A 27090-nucleotide genomic window follows, 5' to 3' on the forward strand; every position below is an offset into this window, starting at 1 on the left:
GGTGTAGGGCCAGAGGGCACCCAGGGAGGTGTAGGATGGTATTCTCGGGCTGATGAGTGAAGGCTACTTATCCTTCAGATTGTGACACTCTTAGTCCATATGACATACGGAGTCCTAGTCCTATTCTCTGAACCTTTCTGTCCTTGACAGCCTTGGGCAGAACGGCCCAGGTTGGCGAGGGTCCCAGAGTTACATCCCAGCCAGAGGACCTGAAGGAGTCAAGTCTAGAGAAGAACGCTGCAGTTGAGGAGGTAAGAGTAAACCTGTGAGCAGATAAGTAGGATATGCCAGAGGGTAGAGCTAGGCCAAGAGACAGGAGATGTAAGGAAGCCCATTTCAGACAAACAGAAAGAACTTTCCAACAGTAGAGTCATCTGCCTGGGAGGGACCAAAGGCCACTGACCACTGGGTATTCACACCAAGGCAGAGCTCCTCCTTCAGAGAATATGGAAGCAGACATTTTGGCATTTGTTAGGAGTTGGATTGGATGCTCAAAATAAAAGGAGGACAGAGCAAACATATCACCCACTGAAGCTAAACCATGCTCCTGAAGGAAGCTCCCTCCTAGCCAGAGCCCACAGAACCCACAGAGCTGCGGGAGAAACTGCAGAGAGCATCACATCCATCTCCTCACTCTATAAGTGAAGGAATCTGCACTACTGCCCACCTGGAGGAGGCAGCACAGGTGCCAGAGCACCTGTGGGGTATGAGTGGAATACCACACAAGAGATAAGCGACCATGTATGGCTGGAAACAGGGAGCTTGCAGCGGGCTGCACAGAGCCAGGTAGGAGCCTTGGTGGCTGGCCAGCCAACCCCATAGAAGGAGGCCAGCGGCTTTTCAAGAGCTCCCATCTGCCAGAAGCAACTGAGAGGCATGGTGCCAGCCAGTCCCTCTTCAAGCTCCAGGCTTGATTGCAAGGTCATCTTGTCCACTCTGAAAGATCTCTAGAGCACAGAAGAAGAGCAATCCTCTTCATTTAAAGTTCTTCTAATTAACCCAAAGTCTGCACGACATATCTATTTTCTCTCCTCAGCGGGGCTAAGGAATAGCAGGAAGCATCACCCTTTCTTCTTACTCATCTAACAAAAATAAGCTGTCAGAGATGGAGGAGACCTTGGAGATCATCTAGTTAAACCTCTCCTTTTACAGATGGAAAATAGTGAGGACCTACTCCAGGTAGAGCCAGTTTGGGGTAATGTCAGGGTTGATTAAAGCCTGAGTTTCTGACCCCCACCCAGGAGGCTCCCAGTATTCCCCATCCCCCACCCCACCCTATGCTGTCCTTTGCTCAAATGTCCTACTTCCTGATCCTTTTCTTGTCCTCAAAGCCCTCCCCATCCTGTTGCTAAATTTTCCATCTTCTCGGAGCAGGAGGCAAGGAAGTGACGTGGTTCTCCAGCTGTGCTCAGTGTATGGCATTTCAGTTTGCTAAAGTCAGCTAGCTGGCTGTTCCTCTAAATCTCTCCTATTAGGCCTTTGGAGTTCCCAACAGAATAAGTTACTGTTATGTGAATGTGTTTTGTAAGCTGCAAAACACCATACAAATATATGTTCTACTATTTTATTTTTCTTAAAGATTTTATTTATTTATTCATGAGAGACACACAGAGAGAGACAGAGACACAGGCAGAAGGAGAAGCAGGCTCCATGCAAGAAGCCCGATGTAGGACTCAAACTCGATCCTGGGTCTCCAGGATCAGGCCCTGGGCCGAAGGCGGCGCTTAAACCACTGAGCTACCCGGGCTGCCCTGTTCTATTATTTTAGAATATGAAATAATACAAGCCCTTTTAATCATGCTCTCATCTTTTTTTTTTTTTAAGATTTTATCTACTTGTTCATCAGAGACACACACACACACAGAGAGAGACAGAGAGAGAGAGAGAGAGAGAGAGAGAGGCAGAGACACAGGGAGAGGGAGAAGCAGGCTCTATGCAGAGAGCCCGACATGGGACTTGATCCCGGGTCTCTAGGACCATACCCCGGGCCAAAGGCGGCGCTAAACCTCTGAGCCACCCGGGCTGCCCTTGCTCTCATTTATCTTAACTCTATGAAACAAAGAAAAAGCAGGAGCAAACTCTAATTTCAGGAAGTTGAGGGTAAAAATCTAAACAAGTCCCTCTTTCTTTCCTACCAGACTAGGACCTCCTTGAAGGCACAGCCCATTTTGTGGTCCTTCCTTTGCTCCTCATATCTCACCCAGGGATAGGCATCTAAGTGTTCAGAGAAGGGTTTCCTGAATATGTAGATAAAATTTCGTTTTAATATCCTCCTATTGTAGGGATGCCTGGGTGGCTCAGTGGTTGAGCATTTGCCTTCAGCTCAGAGTGTGATCCAGTGCTCCTGGGATCGAGTCCCACATCAGGCTCCCTGCATGGAGCCTGCTTCTCTCTCTGCCTCTCTCTGTGTGTCTCTCATGAATAAATAAATAAAATATTTTTAAAAAATTAAAAAATAAAATAAATAAAATCCTCCTATTAGTACGTAGAACTTAATTGTAGAAATCCCTCACAACCACTCCCATACGCAAAAACGGCAAGTGACCCTTATTACCTACCTGCATGCACAAATACATCGGAAGTAAAGGTGTGACTCTCAGGAAATCTCCTTACCCTCTTTTCTTTCAAAGCACCCAAATGCCTTACTGATTCTTCCAGCATCCTGGGAAGGGATAACCCCTCCCCAAGCCAATGGCACTGGAGAACAACTCTGGGCCCAGGGGCAGTCCCAGATTGGGTGATCCTTGCATCAGCTGCTGCTAAGGCTTTTTTATCTCTTCAGTGGTTGGGGCCAAGTCCCAGAAGCTAACCCTTCTATTTCTGCTCAGGGAAAATTCTTTACCTTAGGCCCTCATAGCAGCCCCACCCACTTCAGAGGCAACCAGGCCACCCAAACAGTTCTGGATTTATCCCAGGGTGAGCTAGAGTTCCCTAAAGGCTCCCAATACACCTCCATGTGACATTCTTATTAAGAAGTAGGGGTGGGCACTGGGTGTTATTCTGTATGTTGACAAATTGAACAACAATAAAAAATAAATTTACTATTAAAAAAAGAAGAAGAAGAGGAAGAAGAAGTGGGGGTGGGCAGCCCGGGTGGCTCAGCGGTTTAGCATTGCCTTCAGCCTAGGGTGTGATCTTGGAGACCTGGAATCGAGTCCCACTTCAGGCTCCCTGCATGGAGCCTGCTTCTCCCTCTGCCTGTGTCTGTGCCTCTCTCTCTCTCTCTCTCTCTCTCTCTCTCTCATGAATAGACAATTTTTTCAAAAAATCTAAAAAAAAGAAGTGGGGGTACCAGGTAAGGGGGCTCTTCTAGAGCAAGGCTCTCTTAAGAATCCTAGATACCGGGGATCCCTGGGTGGCGCAGCGGTTTGGCGCCTGCCTTTGGCCCAGGGCGCGATCCTGGAGACCCGGGATCGAATCCCACATGGGGCTCCTGGTGCATGGAGCCTGCTTCTCCCTCTGCCTGTGTCTCTGCCTCTCTCTCTCTCTCTCTCTCTCTCTCTCTCTCTCTCTCTGTGACTATCATAAATAAATAAAAATAAAAAAAAAAAAGAATCCTAGATACCCATATGAGCAAAGAACAGATAGAGAGATCAGAGCAGCACTGTGACCACCCTGGGGCTCAAGGTATAGCACAGATGAATCAGAGAGCATATTTACTGGCTCCATTCCACAGGCACAGCTGACCAGAACCTAATGTATAAGACACATGGGCTGCAGGAATGCAAGGGGGCAAGAGACAGCCACCAGAGGCCCTATCTGCAGGAAGAGACACTAGAATTCCATCTCCCCTACCACAGGTCCCAGAGGCCATGGTCCCAAACTCATTCCCCAGCTATGACTAGCTTCTGCCACTATGCTGGTAAATGGAGAAGGAAAGGGCCTTTGAGGCAGGAAAGGAGCGTGAGCAAGTCTTACTAATGCAGTACCACTGCCAGCATGACATACCCCTAGAGAAGCCCTGGCAAGAGTCCCCATGTGGCTACATTGTCCACCAAGCTCCAGCTCACCAGGAGGGCCTCAAGCCCTAACGTGACACTTGGACCTTGCTGTAGGCATGCCAGTCTTGGCCACCATTTCACCATTGTAAAAAGTGAGTCCCCAGGTAGGAAAGATGAGTAAGATGCAGATGGATGGGGCCTTTAGGCTACATGGCCAGGCAGTCGGAGTGAGTATGTGTCAAACACCTAGCAGAATGTCCATGGTGAAGCAGACATCCAGTACGAGTAGTTATAATTATTGTGACAGTTTTGCCAACCTACCTCCACAGTCAGCCCCTACTTATTGCCCATGAGCCACAGGCTCTAGGAATAGATTTCTCCTCAAATAGCCCCCACACAGCAGGGTCTGTCTCTCCCACTTCTATCACTAACAGGAAGAAAGGGCACTACTGAGACATGCAGGACCTCTGAAAATAGAGAGGATTTATTGAAGCCCCAAACCCTATCTCCTTGCAACCGACGACTTATATAGACAGGGAGGATTCCCCAAAGCTGGGTGAAAGGGCATGACCTAAGGGCTTTGAAAGCTTTGCCCTCTCAAATCCAGAATCAAACCTACTCAGGAGAAGAACTTTAGAAAAAAGAACAGAAAAACGACCCACTGTATCTTCTTTGGCTCCCAAATTAGTCCAAAGTCTGGATCTACTTTCAGGGAACTCACAGTCTTTTCATGTCTGAAGCCCTTGACAAACTTTTTTTTTAAAGCTAGAATTTCTTGGCCAAAAGAATGAAATTAGAATCTGAATGGCCTCTAGATACAATTTCCAGCTTAAAGGAAAAATATGGGACAGAGAAACATCTTAAATGACACCATAGAGACACAATCGGCATACTGCAGAATGTGAGAAACAAGACAAATGACACAGTTCTCCAATCATCAACTGCAAGGCAGAAAAAAAGGAGATGGAATCTACAGATTTAAAGAAACTCAAGAAATATATCAAACATATCCAATGTGTAGACCCTGTTTAGATCACAACTCAAACAAACCAACCATAAAAATAAATTCACAAGATAATCAGAAACCCTGAACCCTGACTGGTATTTGCTAAAATTAAGAAGAGATTGTTATCAGGGCACCTAACTGGCTCCCTGCCTAGTTGGTAGAGTCAACAGAACACGTGACTCTTGATTTCAGGATCATGAGTTCAAGCCCCATGTCGGGCGTAGAGATTACTTTAAAAAAAAAAAAAGTAAAATTATGGGATGCCTGGCTGGTTCAGCAGTTGAGCATCTGCCTTCGACTCGGGATATGATCCTGGAGTCCCAGATTCAAGTCCCACATTGGGCTCCCTGCATGGAGCCTGCTTCTCCCACTGCCTATGTCTCTGCCTCTCTCTCTCTGTACCTCTCATGAATAAATAAATAAATTTTAAAAAAAATAAAGAAAAGAAGGAAGGAATTGTTATCCTGTTTGGGGATGATTGTGGCGCTGTGGTGCTGTGATACAAAGCCCTTATTTCTTAGAAATACACACTGAAATATGGATGATGAAATGTAGGGATATCTGGAAGTTGCCCTCATGGGGATGGCAGGTGAGGAAGACAGATAAACTTGACCAACCATGAGTTGGTGATAACTGTGGCTGGGCAATGGAAACATGGGAGTTCATTAGCTTATTCTCTCAACCTCTACTGGAAATTTGAAATTTTCTATAATAAAAAGTTAAAAAAATAATTAGAAGAAAGCCTTTCTTCCCCAACATCACCATACCTTTTTTTTTGTCGTGTTTTGTTTTGTTTTGTTTGTTTGTTTGTTTTTTATTTTTTTCATTTTTTTTTAATTTTTATTTATTTATGATAGTCACAGAGAGAGAGAGAGGCAGAGACACAGGCAGAGGGAGAAGCAGGCTCCATGCACTGGGAGTCCGACATGGGATTCGATCCCGGGTCTCCAGGATCACGCCCTGGGCCAAAGGCAGGCGCCAAACCGCTGCACCACCCAGGGATCCCTGTTTGTTTGTTTTTAGCAGCAATTTATCAGTCTTACCAATGCTAGGAAAAGCTACATTTTCAAAGCTGCCCCTTTCTCCCTGGCAAGGAAGATGAGAAATGGTTGCCCCTTTGGGTGAAATTTTGACATCATTACCATTTAGATGTTAGGTCACTTTAGCATAATTCTTGTGTCATGCCCTCCATGAGAATCTAGATCCTCAGGCCAAACTAGATCTCTGAATGATAAAGGGCCCTTATTTCTAAACCTGGCAATTATATACTTTCATTTCATCCTTACAAATTAGTCCCAGATTTTTCTAGAGCCTAACTGTTAGCTGATACAGTATAACAAGTCTGGCTAATCCCAGACCAGATATATCTGACAAATCCAATTATTTTTATTTTTATTTTCTTATTGGCATAGAATTATGATGAATCCATCTGAGAAAGGAGCTCAGACTGTAGTTAACAGAGCAGCCTCACTCACCTTCCAGCACATGACCAGACTCTGTGTGCCAGATGCCTTAAAGATGTCTCCACAGCTTATGAGCTAGAAGTGAGTGAGAGGTAACTTTGAGCTGATCATAGATTTTGATGGGTAATAAGGGAAAGCCACCTCACTTGGTTTGCCCCAGCTTTCTTCCATACCCCTGCACTTGGCCCCATTCTCTGCCCACTGTCCCTGCCTATGTAGACTACGTTCCTCATGCTATTTCTCCCTCTCCACCTCTCATAACCCAACCATTTTTCCAGCATGCCTTGGGTTTCTCCCTCTTTTGAAGCTTGGCTCTGCCTCTCCACTCTTCTCACTTGACAATTGTTCTATAAGCACTGTCTATTTAGCACTTCTCAGACACTGACCTGCTCAGACCCCGAGACTTCTCGGCCTGAGCTGCTCAGACACTGAGCTGCCCAGCCAAATTTCATAATTTGGCACTTTGAGAGCTGTCTCACTACCCAGACTATGAGATGCTAGAGGACAGGGGAGCATTGTATACCCTTCCAGATCATCCACAAAGCCCAACACAGTGCTGGCTCTTGATACTGGTAAATACACCTCAGCTAATTGACTGAAGATCAATTTGCAAATTTCAGAACATGCAAAGCCCACAGGTGGTATAGATTAGACAGGTTGGGGACGCCTGGGTGGCTCAGCCATTGAGCGTCTATCTTCGGTTCAGGGTGTAATCCCAGGATCCAGGGATCAAGTCCTGTATCCGGCTCCCTGCAGGAAGCCTGCTTTTCCCTCTGCCTGTGTCTCTGTGTCTCTCTCTGTGTCTCTCATGAATAAATAAAATTTTTAAGAAAAAATTTAAAAATAAAGATTAGACAGATTGTCACTGGTTTCTGTGGCTCTTCTGTGAAATTTTTTTAAAAGGTACTTTCTGGGAAACTAATAAAGTTTCATCTTGAACTGATGGTGTGTCATGGGTATGTACATAGGTTAAATCCCATCAACTTGAGCACTTCACTGTACATCAGGCATAAAAAGAAGTGAATGAATGAAAGATGCCCCTTCCTCTAGGAGGATGCAGCCCACGCCAGGGCATACAGCTCAAACAGTAGAGGTTTCTCTGATCTGGCACTTCTTTAGAAAGGTATAAGCTATATAACTGTACAGGCAACCCTGAAACCAGAAGCAGACAGCCCTGCCTTGAGGGACTCTCCAATGCCCAAAGTGCCATATCATCCAAATGAGCTAAGAGGCAGCACTATGGGTGTGGTGGTGCTGCTACTTATGGGATTCAAGTCAGGCTCTTCAGTCATAAATAGCGGAGCCACCCCCTCACAGAACCCAACTGAGCTCAGTATGAGGATGAAAAGACTAATTCTGGGGTACCACGGGGTAATATGGCAACAGGAAAGAGCCAGGAATTGACTCCCCCAGAACCTCACTTCCACACCTGTCTGAGGTTAGTAAAATGATCTTGCCCTTACCTGACCCTCCACCTACCTCTATGAGGCCTAACTGCCCCCAAATTCACAAACTTGTTTGAAACTATGCTGCTGCTCTTTCCTGAATGCCCAGAAGCACATGCCATGGGGCTTTTCTTCAATCAATGGGCCAATCTGTTCAGTAGCCTCTCTGAATAGAACATGCTAAATTTGGCATCAGGTACCTGAGATGCTTTGGTGAGAAGCAAAAGTCATTCTAATGCTGAAGGAGAGACATATCATGGAGGCACTGCTCATCTGAGGTACTGTGATAAGCTGCATATCAGCTGGAGCAGTAAATCCCATCTCCTAGGGGCCCTTAGTCCTGAGCTTTGGTGACAAGCAGCCCCAGCTCACCCTAAGTTTGAGAGCCATAGGACCATAGCACCATAGGCCCATGGGTGAGCCTTGTCCACAGCTAGGAGCAATATTATGTGACTATTAATTCCAGCAGGAGCCCCATGGTTCCCCGACCCACAGGAATTCATGAGTCTGCCCTGTAGCAGAATGCACAGATGGGGTAGAAATGAAACCCTGAAAAGGAATATGAGTAGTAGACACCAGTCTCCTCTTATCCCTCTAAGCTGCCCAATCTTTCCAAAATTTCATATGTTTGGCTCTTTCTGCAACATTAGATAAACTAAAAACAGAGCACCCTGTTTGGTTACCAGAAGAGAAATGTCAAGCTCCCCATATATATAACTACCAACAACAAGGTGTTTTTCCATTCAGCTGTAGATGCTTTCCCTTGGAGAGAGAGAGCTCTAAAGCCTGGGTGAGGCTCCCTCAATCTAAAACTCAAACAGCAGCTCAACACGCAGCAAAATGGACAGTATTTGCAGTGCTAAGAACCATATGCTAACCAATTGCATTACTGTAATAGCTAATGTAAAATGGGCAAATTCCCCCTTTAAAGGGGATGCTCACAGGCTGGCCTGTCAGTGTCAGGTTTCAGGCTATTAAGAGCCTTTCATTACTGTTAGTTGTCTAAGAAATGACTTCTGAGGAAATAAACACATGAGAGTCACAGCTGGACAGCTGAAGAATCAAAAATCATGCTCCTTCACAGTTTATGTGTTCCCACACAGAAAAGCCAAGGCAGCATGATCAGCAGACTCACATGGAACCAGAAGTGCCCCCTCCTCGCCTTTGCCCCCTCCCGCCCTGGGGTTTTGCTACTCCCTGGACCCATTTGGTGTAAAGATAATGCCTTCCATTTTATCCTGTCGTCTCTTGGTAGCTTTCCTAAGTTTTCAGTCTACTAATCTATCATATATTGGCATTCCCCGCACTGCATTCACTACCACTTGAGTGTTTTTGTAGGACCTCAGCTGGCATACATTTTAAACAAACTAGTTTCACAGTATTTGATCAGATGTGTTCTGTTAAAAGCATTCTATATGGGTTTCAGTTTTTCCCTGGCTTGAGGTGGTAATTTAAATCATAAGGCAACAGGAACATATCTGGTGATAGATGATTCAGTAGCATTTTTGCCTCACCCCAGGGTGTTTCACTAAACCTTGGTGAAAGCACATGACCCTGTTCATTTTTTGAGCCTAAATAAATACTTTTTGGTGTTCAGTGGCATTTCCCTTCCTCCAAAGATGATTATAGTCACTAAATGCCTGAGGAAAGCACATGACCAAGTTCATGGTTCAACTATTTCCATATCTCTCCGATCCTCGATCCTCGCAGTGACACTTATCTTCCCTGACAGCCACTCCCATTGTGCTCTTTCCTTGGCCCAACACAATGGACACATGCAGATACCAGCAGACCGAGAGGATGTTTTCCATCCCACTGCTCCCCAGTGCGGAGGGACTAGGTTGAGGTTACATAAGCCCCTCCTGAGCCCAGCGTTGGGGGGAAACAAATTTGGGGTTCGTGACGGAGTCACGGTCTGCAGGCCCTGACTGACCCTGCGCTCACTCACCATCCTGCCTTACCAAGGCAAGATAGCTTGAAAGGGAGCGCTGCTTCCTGACACCACCGGGCTCACGTCAATCGGGCTGGGGACGAAGTGTGGCCGGACGTCTGACCTCGCTGTCCAGACTATGTCGCGGGGTCGCGGGCCCCAGCCCCGGCCTCAGGCTGCAGCTCCCCGCCCCCCTCAACACCCCCGGACGCCGCGACGCGCGCTTACCTGCCAGGACCCGGGCCAGGCCCAGGGCCCGGGCTGGGGCCTGGGCCGGGACCTGGGCCGGGTGGTCCCGCGGTCGCCCTGGCGGCGCCAACAGCGGGGAGCTGTCCGCCGCCGGCAGGTGCTGAAGGCGGCTTCCCCGCGCCGGGGCCCGGGCCAGGGCCTGTGCCTCCGGGCGGCAGTGGCCCGTCGCCAGCGCCGCCCTCTAGGCTGGCCTCGTTGCCCATGGCCGGCGGGCGGGCGGGGTTGGGGTCGTGCTGGGCCCGGGCCGGCGGCTCCCGGGCGGCTGCTCACACACTCCGCGCCGCCGCCGCCATCTCCCAGCTCGGCTCGCGCCGCCGCTTACCGCTGCGCATGCGCATGCGCGGCCCGCGCGCCCCTTTCTTGCACACGCCCCCCCTCCCCCGCCCCCAGCGCGCGCGCGCGCGCGATTCCGCCAGGCAGTGAAAATGCTTGTCCACAAGCCAGCGGCGGGGTCGCCGGGAAACAGCCGCCGACGTTAGCGCATGCGCCCTTCGAAGCCGACACTGCTCTGTAGAGTGTGCTACCTGGAAACTGGCGAGGGTTGGCGGTGGCGTCCCACGGGACCAGGATGGAAGGACACCGGCCACAAGAAGGGGCCCTGGGGGCGTCGCGCCGGGCCCCACCCTGGTATCAGTGACGTTTCCTGCCCCGGGAAACTTGCGAGCAGGGGCTGTCCTTTGGGAAACCTCGGTGCCAGTCAGCAGCAGGCTTCATGGGGACAGGCCTCAGAGAGGGGCCACCGAGTGTGGCCTCCAAGAATGTTTAGAAGTTGGAAAGGCAAGTGAACGAGGATGTTCAGAGGCGCAAGATCGTGGAGGGACAGAAACAGAGGATGCTTGGCAATGGAGCCAGATTGTGAGGGTCTCAAAGGACAGCTGGGAAGTAGACTTTATCTAGATGCCCATGAGAACCATCTGGGATTCAAGCTGAGGGTCTGGTCCCACGGGACAGGAGTCTCAGGAAGTGTCTTTGGGAAAGGTGGAGGATGTGTCAGGGCTGACCTAAAGCCAAATGGAAGGCAATCTCAGTAGGCTCTGGGACAGTGACCTTGAGGATGGGAAAGAGGAGTTGATATTTCTCAGAGCCTAGAGCTGAGACTCCCAGAGACTGTCTAGATAAAAGTCTGCAGGCTGCCTCTGCATTAACCTAAGAGCTCACCAAATTACTTTTCTATTACCTCACTTTACAGACTTCAGTGTTTGCACACTACTAATCCTAACCTTACCATGAGTCTTTGCCTCATGGCTTCTCATACAAACCTGTGCTTTCCTGAAATAAATATATCCAGAAGATAACAGACTGTATTTCAAACTATTCCTGGTTTCATAAATCACGGCTGTGTAGAAGAACATGAGTAAACTTGGACCCATTTTACAAACTCATTTAATTATCCTAATGGTGAGGAATATATCACATGGGATGTCAGCAGTTCTAACCTCACCTGGAATAACCTGAGGATCCCAATGAACACCAATAGCCAGGCAGATGGACAGACCTTGGCTGGAGCTTCCCCATGTACTCTGAGCTACTCTTCCCAGCAAGCTCTGCTCTTCCCAAGCTCTTGGGATGGAGCTTCCATAAAGCATGGACTCCCTGGGGACGCCTGGGTGGCTCTTCGGTTTAGCACATGCCTTCTGCCCAGGGCATGATCCTGGAGTCCCAGGATCAAGTCCCACATCAGGCTTCCTGCATGGAGCCTGCTTCTCCCTCTGCCTATGTCTCTGCCTCTGTGTGTGTGTGTGTGTGTGTGTGTGTGTGTGTGTGTGATGAGTAAATAAAATCTTAAAAAAGAGAGAGAGAGAGAGAGAGAGAGAGAGAGAGAAAGAAAAAGAGAAAAAGCCTGGACTCCCTGACTGCCTTACTCTGACTGTCTGGTGAGAACCTCTTTGCCTGTGTTATCATGGCCTTCACTGTGTTTCTTCCTAGTTTGGTTCATCTCTATGAGTGTCTGATGACTGTGTGTACACATCTAGGATTCTGCAAGAACCCACATCTCAGCTCTGCCTCTTCCCAGGTGGGACTTTGGCAACTAACTGAGGCTTGCTAAGAGTCCATTTCCTAGCCTGCAGAGTTATGATAACACTAGCATCTCTAACAGGCATTGTGAGAGTGGAGTGACTGATGTTAAAGCCTAAAGTCAAGGAGCTGGCACACATATTATTACTTATCTCGCTGGTGGGTGGTCTGGGATTTGGGGATTTTGTGTCACATCCTTTCTCTGGGGTAAGACTATGAACACAAGCACTGGGGGCAGGCCAATGACCTGACCTTGGCTCAACCCAGGTTCTCCTGGCTTCACAGACACCAGTCAGTGTGGTTTGGGCTACTTGGAAGCAGGGAAGAGAAGGATGTTTGTTTTCTATTCTTGTAGAAGCCAAAGGAGTTAGGGCTTTCCACAGATTTAAGTCAACATGCCCCTAGTTCCAATGGGGGTAATTAGCCGTACCCAGCCAGCGGGCCTGGGGAGTTGCCCTCCTCAGAGTGGATTCCTGGCTACTAGCAGACCTCCAGGGTCTCTGCTACCTTAGTGACAAATGACACAGTACAGTGGACCCAGGAGGACCTGGAAGAGCAGGCTGGTGGTGCCCCTACCTTCCTTTCAAACTCTCAGTTCCACTTCTCTGAAAGGCATACCTAGAAGCATGCCTGTTCTGTCCACATCCATGGCTGGCATTCAGCCCAGAGACTCCTGCTGGCTGTGAGATGGAGCTGGCCTCTAACTGTCTGGACCTCTGATCGGTCCCCCATGTTTATTCATGATTCTGGGGTTGTTTCCTTTCCCTTGACCTAGAGGAGGGGATCCTCAACAACAGGACTTTGTCTGACTTGTCCTATCTTCTGGGCTGGTCTTCAGTGGGGCCACAGGGACTAATGGTTGGGCTGGGTTCTCCACATAACTCTGAGCATTTCCCTCACCAGCACTTCTAAGGGATTCACCAGTCACCAGGCTCAAAGCACCCCAAAGGGATCTTTGGCTGTAGCAATTGCATCACTGCATTCAGGCTGTTGACTTAATAAGTGACCAAGAGAGTGCTAAGATTGGGTTCAGACTTTCTCCTGGTGGAAGAATTGTCAACAATCTGTCTACATTCACCTAGAAGACTTCACTAGGCTTAACTTTATGACAAGTTAACAAATCTCTGTGCAGAAAAGCTATATGGTGTGTCTGGTACTATTCCTCCCTGGATCCAGCTGCTATCCAGCCAGGGGATGAACCTGGCAACCCTGCAGGAATTTCCCAGCCCCCTAAGCCTCACTCACTGAAAGTATCTCCTTCCCACTTCAGTGTGACATGGCACACAAAAAGAAATGACACATGGCAGTCATTTTGGAAAAAGGCCAGATGGGAAGACAATTAGTCCACATGCCAAAACAGAACTGACGGATGAACACATGTCAACTTTCTTCTCGAGACTGTGCTCTCAAACTCTTATAAAAGCTTAGAGGGAAAATGGAATCAGAAAAAAATTCATCCAGGGATGCCTGGGTGGCTCAGCAGTTGAGCATCTGCCTTTGCCTCCGGGTGTGAGTCCCGGGATCAAGTCTCACATCGGGCTTCCTGCATGGAGTCTGCTTCTCCCTCTGCCTATGTTTCTCTCTCTCTCTCTCTCTCTCTCTCTCTCTCTCTCAATCTGTGTGTGTGTGTGGGGGGGGGTCTTTCATGAATAAATAAATAAAATCTTTAAAAAAAAGAAAAGAAAAAAATCCATCCAGGTAGGAAAAGGCCCAGTCAGAGCCAGCTCACTACTGGGATTTGTGGAAACACTTAGTCATTGGAAGTCAAATCTTGGGAGAATGAAAGATGCCAGGCCCACGCAGCTGCACCTGGATGCCAGCGGGGCCACGGGCAAGGCACCATGCAGATGAGCCCCAGGAAGGTGAGAAAGAGCAGAGTGTAGGCTCTGGAGATTTCATGCTTCCCCACACAGTCCAGTTCACCCTGGGCTGCTACTTTCAGTTGAAAGCTCCACAGGGAGGCTCAGGATTCAAAGATGAAGATGCCAACAGGGATGAAGAAGAACAGCAAGCTTTGGAGGCAAGAAGAAGAGGTAGAGAATATGGAGGTGGAAAAGAATGAGGAAGGATGACTGGGGACAGTTCTAGACTATTTGACGCCTTGGACTTTGGACTGTTCCAGAGAGGCTGGGAGAGCCAGCTCTATCTTGAGGCCCCTGGGCTCTGTGCTCTTTGTTGTGCTGCTGCTGAAGGCTCTCTCACCTGCCAATAAGATGCAACTCAGGAAAGTGACTCCCTGTTCCCATTCCTCCTCTGGGATGGAGAAACAGAACTGAAGAGAAAGGAAGGAAGCCCAAAGAATAGAGGGTCTCTTGGGGATCCCTGGGTGGCGCAGCGGTTTGGCGCCTGCCTTTGGCCCAGGGCGCAATCCTGGAGACCTGGGATCGAATCCCACGTTGGGCTCCCAGTGCATGGAGCCTGCTTCTCTCTCTGCCTATGTCTCTGCCTCTCTATCTTTCTCTCTCTGTGTGACTATCATAAATAAATAAAAAAAAAAAAGTTTAAGAATAGAGGGTCTCCCCACCAGCTGAGATTTATCAGCACCACTCACTATATGAGGAATAAGGCAGCTTGCCAAGCAAGCCTCAGGCTGGTATAAAGCTACAAACAAGGGACAGCTCGGTGCCTCAGGGGTTGGGCGTCTGCCTTTGGCTCGGGGTATGATCCCAGAGTTCTGGGATCGAGTCCCACATCAGGATTCCTGCAGGGAACCTGCTTCTCCCTCTGCCTGTGTCTGTGCCTCTCTCTGTGTGTCTCTCATGAATAAATAAATAAAATCTTATAAATAAATAAATAAATAAATAAATAAATAAATAAATAAATAATTTTTTTTTTTAAAAGCTACAAACAAGAGATCTGCTCTTGCTCAGCAGCCTACCTGGGCTGGCCTGGACAACCTTGTTTGTCTACTAAGGCCTCCAGCTGACCCATGGTTCTTGGTAGAGTAGGAAAAGGGAATGAAGCTGGAAGGTATAGAATTTGCTAGATGCATTGTCTACATAATTTGTTTCCTGTTGTATTGTGCAAATCTTTATTTGCATTATGGGGAAAGAGCCCATAGAAATCAACAGAAATGTTTACCACCAGGGACGCCTGGGGCTCAGCAGTTGGGCGCCTGCCTTCCACTCAGGTTGTGATCCCAGAATCCAGGATTGAGTGCCTCATCGGGCTCCCTGTAAGGAGCCTGCTTCTCCCTCTGCCTATGTCTCTGCCTCTCTCTCTCTCTCTCAGTCTGTGTCTCTCATGAAAAAATAAATAAATCTTTAAAGGAAAAAAAATAAAAGAAATGTTTACCACCAGTCTAACCCCACTGCCAATGCATTACTCCTAAAAAAGCTAATTAGGCCCCACTGCTATTAGAGTTAGGTGCTTCCAGAGGCTTGTTATGACAAGAAAAAATAAAGAAGACACAGTTTCTCCAAATTGTAAGCTCTAAGTCAAAACATGCTGCTTTGCTTGCCCTTCTGCACTCCCCCAGACAAGCCTCTTGGTTGGCTTTGCCTGTCTCACTGAGACATGCATATACCCATCCCTCAGCCAGGGCATACCTAGCTCCTCCTCAGTGCCAAGGCCAGAGAAGACTGTGGGACCTGGTCTCAAGGAACTCAGCTAGTAGGAGAAGGACAGGCACACAAATAATTTCCCGGAAACTATACAAAATGCTGCCTTGATCCTTATTGCAATCCTTCCCACCATGATCTCAGTTCCTGTGGAGTTCCCTCTACCTACCTCTGTTCCATGAATGGTGAGGTGGCTGCCGGGTTGGGGAACAGGCCCAGGTGGAAAATTATGTCTGTACGTCCTCTCCTAACCAGCCCACGTGTCCTACCACAGGCAACAGAGGTTCAGACATGACTCAGGCAGTATGGGAAAATGCATAGTTTGCTCATCCCCTCCAGGAGACTCAGTTCCACTTTTCTCTGGAGAAGTCTCTTAGATGACACCCTACCTCCTAACTCCTCTGTGGCTCTACTATTGCAAACCCTAGCACATTACTGAGAATCACTCTTTACCACCAGGGACTTCAGCCTGTGGGACATAGCCACTCTCTCCACTGAGCTTCATCTTTGTCCTAATCAGAGTGTATTGTGATAGGGCCTGTTTCCCCTGTCATCTTTACCGAGTGCCCAGGAAGCCTCCAAGAACCACTGGAAGAGTTCCTGCCTTCCAAGAAAGGACAGAATGGAGCAGGATGTCTGGTAAAGCAAGTAGGTCCATAGTCCCTTAGGCCTCTGCTAGGTTGGGTGATTTCAATTCAGTTAAATTTAAATTTTGATTTAATTTGGTACTTTTGAGCCCTAGGACAAGGATAGCACCAGGCCAGGCTTCAAGGATACAGCAGAAACCAAGAATGTGGAGTCTCCTCTACCCTCCCTGGGATTGCAGTCTCCAAGTCTGATCTTTGTCTGGTTGCTCCTCAAACCAGGCCCTGATCTGAAGGATGTGACTGCTGGCCCTCAGTGTAGGACCACTGTCCTGCCCTATAGCAGTGGAAATAGCCAGAGAACAGTAAGGACTGGAATCAGACTCGGGCATCATGGTCATCTGAGAAGAGCCCTCCCTGACCCCCCCAGTTTCTGGCCTTGGTAGCAGCAGGTATCAGGTGGGCAGCAACATCTAGTTATGTATTAATAACTCCTTCAGGGATGCCTGGGTGGCTCAGTGGTTGAGCGTCTGCCTTTGGCTCAGGGCATGATCCCGGAGTCCCAGAATTGAGTCGGGCTTCCTGCATGGAGCTTGCTTCTCCCTCTGCCTATGTCTCTGCCTCTCTCTGTGTGTCTTTCATGAATAAATAAATAAATAATCTTTAAAAAAATAACTCCTTCATCTGGGAGGCCTAGCATGGGCATGGTCTTTTTGACAGCTGACAGTGCAGGTTGAGAAATTCCAGTTTGCCTAGACAAAGAACATTTCGCCATTTGCCACCAGAAGAGCAGAAAGACCATGTATTCAGCTGGGCCTCCCCTACCCCCTATCTTTGCTTACTCCAACCAAATGCTCACCATCCCACCCCACCCCCCACCAATCCCCTGATCTGCCCCAGGGATCTTCTCAGGGCTCACAGGGTGACTCTTGCCCTCTCCTACACATTCCTGGTCCAGGGCTTCTCTGAGGAGGCTGGAGGTCTAGGAATAAACTGATGTGCTGCCTGGAAGCCAGAGCAGGGCTTGAGGGGCACAGTAGTTGCTGAGTCAGAGCCATTGGGGTCACAGTGGATGCCTCTTCCACATCTCATTTGCATTCTAAACACTGTATGGGACACAGGAAAGCAGAGCTCAGGACCCATCCCCCTCAGCATCCCCCAAGCCCAGCTCCTTGCCCACCCAACCAGGTCTGTTGTTCCCTGAGGGTGGGTTCATCCAGGACAAAGCTGGTCCTCGCAGAGGCACACCCAGAGCCAAGCTGCTGCCGCCACAGTACCTCCTCACCCCTGCCATCACTAGCCAGCACCTTTCTTCACCTTGCTCTCCCAAGACCTTTTGCAACAGAGGTGCTGAGGGAAGTAGGCAGTGAAGGGAGGAGTGATCCCTGGAAAAGGAGCTCCCCTGACCTGGCTCCCAGCTACTTCCACAAGTCCCAAACTTGGGCTCTGCCCTCTTAAAGCCTGAGGCTGTGACACCATGAAAGGGCAGCTCTGGCCCTAGGAACCTTGGCCAGTTGCCCTAGAGTGTGCCCAGGGCTGTGGAGGCATCTTTGGGCAAGGTGTTCCCTGGGGCTTCAGCATGCCTCTACTCCAGGGTCAACTCAGAGAAAATCAATCATCTCCAGCTCCATCCCTGCCTGCTTCTAATGCCAAGTGTACAGAAGGGGCACAGACTAGGGGGACCCCCAACCATGCGACTGAAGGGCCCTACTTGCATTCAGAAGCCTCTCAGACCGTACAGTACTTTAGGCCAAGTGCTCTGAGGCTGGAGGAAAGGGAGACTGGGGGAGCATCCTGCGAGCGCTGAGCCCACCTGTGTGCAGGCGCCGCACACATACGATGGCAAGCGAGTGCGCAAAGGAAGCATCCTTTTTGGTTCCCGCCTGCCTACTTTGGAATTCGAGGTTTGCCCACAGGGCCGCAGGAGCCCAGGCCCCAGATCTGCCCCTCCTGTTCTCTGCCAGCTTCCCTTTCCGAAGGAGAACGGTCCCAGCGAAGGCCAGCCTCCGAACCCCAGCTACACCCGTCCCGGTGCCTTCCGGGGCTGTCCAGCGGTGGCGGGACGAAAAAGACGGGCCCGGTGGCACCCTCCCCCCCCCCCCCGCCAGTCCAGCTGCTTCCCCTTCGGCCTCGGTCCTGCCCACAGCTCCACTCGGCCCCGCCGTCCCGTGGGCCTCAGTCCCCTCCCGGACCGCCTCCGTTCAGCTCTAGGCGGGGTTCCGCCGGGTGCTCCCCGGAGGCCCGAGTCCCGCCCACAGCCGGCCTCGCCCGGCTCCCGCTCTCCCCACGCCCTCCTCGGCCCGCCCACCGCTGCCAGGCTCACCCCGGCCTCTGGCGCCACCTCGTGGGAGCCTGCGGGCACTGTCTGCCCCTTGGACCTAGAGCGGCTGCCAAGCGACTCTCCAGGCTCACCTGGGGGACACCTGGAAGCCACAACTAAGATTGAGAGCTACCCCCATCACCGCCCTGAATCCACCTAGGGGCACCATCCTGGCCACACAGAACTTTCTACAGAAACACAATCAGACCAGCTTCGCTACATCCCAGCTGAGACTTCAGGGTCACCTTCACCAGAACTGGAGGCAGTAGAGGTAGTGAGGGCCCTAGAAGTGTCCCCAATTTTTTAAAAAAGATTTTATTTGAGAGAGAGAGAGAGAGAGAGAGAGAGAGAGAATGAATGAGGTAGGAGGGACAGAGGGAGAGAAAATCTCAAGAAGACTGTGCAGGGATCCCTGGGTGGCTCAGAGGTTTAGCACCGCCTTCAGCCCAGGGCATGATCCTGAAGTCTGGGATAGAGTCCCACAACCGGCTCTCTGAATGGAGCCTGCTTGTGTCTCTGCCTCTCTCTTTCTATGTTTCTCAGGAATAAATAAATAAAATCAAGAAGAAGAAGAAGGAGGAGGAGGAGGAGGAGGAGGAGGAGGAGGAGGAGGAGGAGGAGAAGAAGAAGAAGAAGAAGAAGAAGAAGAAGAAGAAGAAGAAGAAGAAGAAGAAGAAGAAGAAGAAGAAGAAGAAGAAGAAAGAAAGAAAGAAAGAAAGAAAGAAAGAAAGAAAGAAAGAAAGAAAGAAAAGAAAGGAAAGAACCACTCTCTGCAGGGACGCCTGGATAGCTCAGCGGTTGAGCATCTGTGTTTAGCTCAGGGCCCTGAATCCTGGTCCAGGGATCGGGTCCTGCATCCGGCTCTCTGCAAGGAGCTTGCTTCTCCCTTTGTCTTTGTCTCTGCCTCTCTCTGTGTCTTTCACGAATAAATAAATAAAAGCTTAAAAAAAAAAAAAAGACTCCATGCCAAGCATGAAGCCTGGCTCCATCTTAAGACCCCAATATCATGACCTGAGCTAAAACCAAGAGTTGGACATTCAACTGACTGAGCCACCCAGTTGTCCTTGCTCATTGGTATTTTTAAGATATAGTAATCTTTATAAAGGAGTGAAGCTCACCTTCAAAAGACTCATGCTGGAGTGGGGCCTTCCATGCTTTAGAGGAGCTGGGGAAGGGCCTCTCCCAGGGCCTTGTTCAGCCTGGGAACAAGTGGAGGCCAGGCTGGGGGCCATAGTAGATGAGTCATGTGGAGTCTTCCCACCAAACAGTGGTATTCCGAGGAGCTCCTAGACACCTCAGTATTTCCTAGCCAAGGTTTTGTCCACAGGCCCAGCCCAAGGATCTTGGCCCAATGAAGTCCTTTTACACCAGGAGAAAATGCAGATTCTCTTAGCCTCATTTGGGTTCTGTTGCCTTTACAGGCAGACATGTTTAGAGTGACTCTTTATCCCAATTCTCAGGTTGTCTCAGAACCCCTGGGAGACCAGTCCTGTCCCCATTTTACAGACCAGAGGGATCTCAGGAACTTGCCCCAGGTCAGAAGTGGATAGGAAGGCAGATTCCTGTGGGTCTGTCCCTTCCTCAACTCCGTCCCTTCCTTCCTGCTCCTTTCCTCCACCACCCTCTCTCCAGCTCAGAAGACCTGAGTACAGTCCCTCTCCAACCAAGAAGTTATGGACTTTGCAGGAGTGCTAGGGAGCAGGGATCTGCTGGTACAAACATCAAGTATTCCCAAGTAAGAGCAGGACAGTGCAGACGCCAGAAGCCCTTGTGGCTTCTCTTCTGCCTGGCCCTGTTGACCTTACTATTCTCTGCCAAAGCCAGGGTTCCTTTCAGACCAGTGAGTCAACTCATAACTCAGTGGTTTCAGGTTAAACATTAAACAGAACTTCCTGAGGCCAAGAGAGCAAAGGGCAGGGTTATTTCCTGGGCTCCTGCCTCTAGGCCTAGGGGGCGAAGCATGTGTCCCTTTCCTGGTCCTCAATGTGGCAGTCCACAAGTAGTTGTTGGAACTGAGCTCTTACCTACACTACGAAGAGAAGTCTCAGAAGATTATGAGCAGAGAAGCAGCCTGGGGGCTATAGGTAGAGATGGTGAGGACCATGTGGGGGTGGGAGCAAGCCTACAAGAGGTACCAGTTGTTCTGTGACCAATGGCTCCTATCCTGCCACTGGTCACAGCTGCTGTGTCCCCTGCCTCCCACACCCTGGGCCGTGACCCAGGACAACCCAGCCTCTTCCTGGGCACTGAGTCATGCTTCTCAGCTGGCCTGTCCATCTCAAGCAGGGCACTTAGGGGCAGGCCCCCAGAATCTATAGGCCCAAATAGGGCAGAACAGCCTGGCCAGAAACCATTCTCCCCTTCGCCCTCGCTAAACGGCCAAGGCCAAACCTGACTTGAGACTACCTGGGAGACTAGTCAGCCCTAAGATCACAAGATAGTGGGGGAAGAAGCAGGGGTGAACAGGCAGGGGCTTACTCACTCTGGGACAGCCTATGGCAGGCAGGACCTTTCCCACCATCCTCCCAGATGAGGAAACTCAAGATTTCTCTAACAGCTCATACAGAAGAACAGCAAAGGGGAGCTTGTGTGTTGGCAGAGCATCTGGAGCACACACCCACCCCTCTCAGGGGCACAAAAATGGTAGGGCATGGAGGCTGTTAGGTAAGCTGCTTGAAGGCCAGCTCTTAGCCCTCTGAAATGGGCCTGGCTGGGTGCCCTCTTCCCTCTGTCACATGGACACTAGACCTGTACCCTATTCATATCCTAGAACATTGTAGGGGCCAGGGAAATAGATGCTTGGAGGCAATGGCATTGTAATAAAGACACTGCTTTTATTTAGTTTGATATGTTTCTATACAGAATGCAGAAAACACATCTTAAAATCATATAGAAGGAAATAAAAACATGTCAGTGGTTGGTGAACACTTGAACGTGAGATTGGCTCTGTCTCACAGAGTCCAACGGCCATTGCTAGCCCGGCGCTCAGGGGAGGAGGCTGCCTGCAAGGGCATTGTTGCTGTTGTTATTCTGTTCACTGCCCCATCGCCTCCAGTTGCTATGGCAACAGGCCATTCTGGGCCAGCCATGTCTCTGTGTGGCAGTGCCCAATGGTGGGGTTGCTAGGGGCAACAGAGCTGTTTGGAAGGCCTTTCAAAACCCTCACCTGGAACGCTGGGAATTGTTTATTTTTTGACAAGGTCATCAAAAATAATCTCACCAGGTCAGACCTCATTTGTGCTCCTGACTCTGGGGCAATGGGGACACTCTGGCTCAGATCAGGGCTGGGAGGCAAGAGACCCAGTCACCAGAGGTCCACTGAGCTCTCATCCACAGGCTCCCCAAACAGGGGCACTGCTCGCTTGAGTACCTGACCAAGGACTGGGCAGGGGAGAGAGGCTGGGCCCTCTGGGAAAAGGCGCAGGGGGAATAGCCTCCTGAGAAGGGCAGGCTGGAGAACCCCCTCCCCTCTGATCAGCCCTCCCCTCCTGAGGCAACACCTGCAAATCCTCTGCGAAACAGTCGATATGGCTTAGAAGTGGCTGCTCGGTGTGCAAAGGGAGCCTGGGTCCACCCACCAGCCCTCCATCACGGAAGGGATACATTATTGCAAAAGGCATTCCTCCCTAAAAGGTACCCAAAATAACTCTTAGACATCAAGAAAAGTCATGCTCAAAATGGTTTCTTCCAAAGGAGGAGAATCAAAGCAGAGTGGGCACCCCTGAGTCACGGGACAGAGATGCAGATGGACGGACGGACGTTCTGCTAAAAAAGGCAAAAGAAGCCCAGTGTAATTCCAGAATTTAAACCGTTACGAAAAGAAGGGGGGTGGGGATCAAAATGAGCAAAGCCGTCAGTTCCATGGAATCAACACTAAGAGCTTGTACAAACTGCTGTAAGCATCACCATTTTTTAATCTTTTTTTTAATAAAACAATTTGAGGCTGTATAAAAACTTTAGTAAAAAATTAGCTTTGAGAGCCCACAGATTTTTACTATGAACTATTGCTGGCACTCCTCCCCCGCCACCAGACCTTTCCCAGCCCAAGGCCTGGGACTGCAGTGCCAGAGAAGAGGGGTGGGGTGGGTTGGGGTGGGGCTGTGGACTGTTGGGACAAAGCGGCCAAGGTCAAGTGAGGAAAGAGCATCACATGACATAAAAATATTGCATCTTCACCAAAATGTCCCCCACTGAGTGTTTCAAAAACCATGATATTCCTTTCGGGGGGGGGGGGGGGAACACCACACAGAAGAAGGGTAAAAGAAAATATGTTGATGTGGTCGAGTCCCTCGACCTCCCCAGTCACCCCCACGAGCAGCTGGCCCACCCTGGAGCACCTAGGTTGGGGGCCACGGCCACCACTGCCTCTTGGGAGTCCCTTTTCCATGGAAATGAAGACCCCTTGGTGGTGGGCCACTAGCGTGCGTGGGGTGGGGGTGGGGGTGTCCATAGCCAAGAGGCTCCCCCAGCTTCTAGCCCCTGGCAATGGTGGGAGAGCAAGCCCAGCACCAGGACCCTGGCCCCAGAGCCAGGGCTGGGAGGCCCCCAGTCAGGCTCTGGGATATCAGAGCAACCAAGTTTACAGAGTGTGAAAAAATAGGATTCCTTTGATAAAAAATACTGTCCCTTGGTCTTCTCTAAGTTTGAAACACCCTGGGAGCTTATTTTTAGCAAAGCAATTTCCCATACCCACCCAAAAATTATACATACAAGTTTAGGTAAACAGCAGATTAAATGTAAAAACTTAACCTTAACTTCTGAAAGTCCTTTGAATTTAATCTTTAGCTACTGTTTTCCATGTTACATCCTGCAGCTAGACACACGTGAATAGAAAAAACAGTACAGTTAGTGTTAAAGGCAAAACGCAGAGAGCCGGGAGGCCACCCAGCACTGCCTGCGAGTTCATTCACGGCTCCTCACTCCCTCCATCTACCTCTACTCCAAACAGTGCTTTCAGAGCCAGCCATCAAAACCGCAGCAAAGAATTTTCTATGAACAAACAAAAAGCTGTTAGGCAAAAAATAAAAGTAAAAATGTCCCCAAAGTCTCTCCAGCTGCTTTGGGGTTTTGGAGGACCAGAGGGCGGGCTTGTCCAGGCCTCACGTCTGTCAGTGTGTGCTAGGTCAGGTGTCGGCTCCCGGTGGGTGGATGGTCTGCAGGCCACCGGTCTCCACAGACAACACCGTGTTGTCTCCAGGGCCCTGCCCTACCCCTGCCTCCAGCCAGGCGCTTGTGGGTTAAGGGGGCACGTAGGGAGGGGGCGACCGGTACGGGGTCATGTTCTTGGGACGGGAGCCCTTGCCCTCCATGGGGGCCGTAAAGGGTGGGGGGGGCTGGTAAGGAGGTGCATTGGGATCCTCCTCCCGCAGGGGCGTGTACTCTCCCACGGTGTCCTGGTTCAGAGGAGTGGTCTCGGGCACGCTCTGGTTGGGGTACTCAGGAGGGGGGAGAGGGGCTTTCTCCTCCTGCAGGATGAGGGGCATACTGGAGGAGGGGGGGGGCTTGGAGTCATCCAGCTCATCTGCAAAGATGATAGGCACTCCCTTCTTGATGAAAGTGGCCTGGTCCTCCAGTGTTAGCTTGCCCTTCCGCTTCTTTCGATAGCAGATCATGGCAATGATGCCGGCGATGAGCAGGATGGCCGCAACTACTACAGCCGGAATGACTGTGTGCAGATAAACATCATCCTCACTGCTCTTCTCGGGGTCTCTATCCGGCACATCTGTAGATGGTACCTCTGAAGGCACCCTCCTGGGGGGTGCTACAGGGATAAACTGGAGGTGCCGGCAGCTGCCCGAGCCCGTCACAGCAATGCTCGAGGCCTGGAAGTCCGGCTCCAAGGCATTGGAGAAGGCAGCCCGCGGTTTTCCATTGTCCTCGGCGATCCTCTGGCTCAGGGCCATGATCTGCTCCTTGGGGCAGGGCTCCAGGGGCAGTGTGTTGTTAGTCCACTCCACTAGGATGGAACCCCGGGTGATATTCTGTAGAGTGATGGTGCTGCAGTTGCGGTCTCCGAAGGCGAAGGCTAGCTTCTTCACCAGGGAGATCTTCTTGTGGATGTCATTCACCACTGGCACTGGGTCCCCCATAAACTTGGCCTTGAACCGTGCAGGAGCCCTATCCCCTTGAGGGCGCTTGTGGACATGGATCTCAAAGGCATCCACAGCTGACAGGCCCCCCTTGTCGGTGGCGTGCATGAAGTACTCATGCTTGCCCACGTGGCTGCTGTCAGGCAGGCCATACATAAGCTGGCTGTTGCTGTTGAACTGTACCCAAGACTTCTCACCTACCAGCTGCTGCTCCCGAAGCTTCAAGGTCAGCTTTAGCTTATCAGTGGTGGTGTCCTCGTGGTCATAGAAGGTATCTGATGGGATCTTCACCTCAAAGTAGGTGCCAACCCAGGCATCCACCCTGTCGATGTGGTTCTTCAGTTCTGGCCGCTGGTTCGGTTCTCCTCCACGGGGAACCCCACTTGTGGTGGTGCGGATGCGAGTTGGCGGGGAGGCAGTTTCCAACCTGGTGATGGGAGCTTTGGTGGTGACCCGCGGCACCGGTCGGGGTGTCCGTGGCTTTTTGGTCGGCCTTCGAGTTGTGGTGGTTGAGGAGTCAGTAGAAGGAGTGGCTGGTTTTGGTGTGGATACTCGTGGCTTCTTGGTGGTAGTCGTGGGAGGGGTGGCGACTGCCGTGGGCTCCACATAGCCAGGAATGGTCATCGTTGGACGGATCTGGCCGGGAACTGTGGTGCCAGCTTCTGACACCCGAGTGGGCTGGATTGGGCCTAGAGTCGGGGTCTGAATAATGGCACCTCGAGTCCGAATGGTAACTGTGGGCTTTCCAGGAACAGGATCTCTGACTGGAGGAGCCATTGTCTCTGTCGGAGGAGCAATGGCTGGAGATGTGGGGGTAGGCACAATCCTGGACGGTGGCTCCTGGATGGCTGTGGTTGGAGGCCCAATGGCAGTGACAGGTGTGGGTGTGGCATGGATCTGCCTCCGGATGCGTTTTGGGAGTGGGGGTTTCTTGTTGGCAATATGCCAACCCACCACAGGGTAGCCAAGCTGGGCAGACATAGCACCCTCCCTGGCAGGGGCCTCCACACCATGAATATCAGGCACATTGTTCTGGTTCAGGGAGCAGCCCAGCTTCCAAGAGAGCAGGGCCCCATTCTCTACCACCTTTTTTGCATTTCCTGGGCCAGCCATGAAGGCTGACATGTCAAATAGTCTATTATTCACCACTGGCACCAACTTCATGTTGTGAAGCTCCACTTCTGAGAAGCTCCGCATTCTGTGCAGGAGGTCGATCCTTTGCTTTGGGGTCATCTTGGTGAGGTCAGCATCCAGAATGACTGTTAGGACAGTCACAGGCTCATCAGCAGCGCAGGCAGAGGACACTACCTCAGCAGGGTCTGGGGATGCCGCCCGCACAGACTGTGGCTCACTGTGGTCTTCAGGGTAGACCTCGATAGAGAACACACTGGAGGTCTGGGGGACATGGCTCCCATTGGCCCCCAGCCGTGTGGCGCTCACTGAAATGTAATGAACGCCCTTATCGGTGTCAAGAGGGAGACCCTCCAGGGTGTGGCTCTGTGGGTCCCAGTGCAGCCAGGATGGCAAGACCTCTTTCCCCACTGCTGACACCTAAAAGAGACACCAGCATGAGTTAAGTGGCACTGTCAATGCATAACCTGACAATGATCACAACAGCTCATCCCTGGCCTAGCCTGAATTGTGTGACAGGAATTGTGTAATTCAGAATTTCTGTTGGGGGAACCAGATCCTTTCCTGGAGATCTCATTCATTGGTCATGAAAGACTGAGGCTGCCAGACAGTCTAGTTTGGAAGGCAAATGACTTGCTCAAGGCCACACTATGAGGAGACAGCAGTGGTGGTACTCAAATACATGTCTCATCCTGGAGAACTAATGCCATGGAGCTCAAGAACATGGAGAGTTTTTTAACACTGAAATGTCCTGTCACCTAGTTGCCCACTTGGCCTGCAGAATCAGGTCCAAGGGTCTCACCCCTCAACACTCCTTTCCAACTTTGTCTCAGACTTCTCCTTGCCCTCTGAAGACACCATTGTGTTTGAGTCATATGCCCTTCCTGCCATAAGGGAAGGGCATAAGACTCAAATGTATATGACCTTGGGTGTAAAGGACAATTCAATGTCCTCAGGTGCCTCACTTTACAACTACCACGTCAGTGGAACATATATTCAAGTATAGTGGGACACATTTGGGTAGCAAATATGGCTAGACATTATCTAACGTCTTCATTAACCCTGCTTTTCAAACCTCAGGAAAAATTGCAACACCTGGGTGGGGTACTGGAAACAACTACTCTAGAAGAGTGTTTATCAAAGATTCCCAGAAGCTCTGGTCTCTAAAGGGAGAGTTCTTTAGTCAATGAAGTTTGGGAAATACATAAAGCTCTGCTCTTACAGAGCCCAAGCACAGAAACAGGCCTGAGGAGCTTACCCCCTCATTCCACCCAACAGCACTTCCCAGGTGCTCCTATTTTAGAGTAAAAGTCCTTTTCAACAGGAACATGACTGGTAATAATCAAGGTATGCAGA

General features: G+C 50.3%; 2 protein-coding genes across 10 annotated transcripts in view; both read right to left on the reverse strand.

Annotated features, from left to right (window-relative positions):
- Positions 1-10356, reverse strand: part of BSN (bassoon presynaptic cytomatrix protein) — a 97398-nt gene extending 87042 nt beyond the window's left edge. For all 4 annotated transcript variants that reach the window (XR_011994398.1, XR_011994396.1, XR_011994397.1 and 1 more), the window contains exon 1: positions 10014-10356. Coding sequence is in view for 1 of the 4 variants with exons in the window: in XM_072720990.1 (XP_072577091.1) it covers positions 10014-10237 (224 nt within the window). In the remaining 3 variants the exon portion in view is untranslated. The remainder of the gene's footprint in view (positions 1-10013) is intronic.
- Positions 10357-21328: 10972 nt separating this feature from the next.
- DAG1 (dystroglycan 1) overlaps positions 21329-27090 on the reverse strand; it is a 74921-nt gene continuing 69159 nt past the window's right edge. For all 6 annotated transcript variants that reach the window (XM_072722284.1, XM_025988037.2, XM_025988029.2 and 3 more), the window contains exon 3: positions 21329-26154. In XM_072722284.1, coding sequence (XP_072578385.1) covers positions 23752-26154 — 2403 coding nt within the window. In that variant the 3' untranslated portion in view covers positions 21329-23751. The remainder of the gene's footprint in view (positions 26155-27090) is intronic.

The sequence above is a fragment of the Vulpes vulpes genome, chromosome 9 (genome assembly GCF_048418805.1).
Source record: "Vulpes vulpes isolate BD-2025 chromosome 9, VulVul3, whole genome shotgun sequence".
Classification (NCBI taxonomy): Eukaryota; Metazoa; Chordata; class Mammalia; order Carnivora; family Canidae; genus Vulpes; species Vulpes vulpes.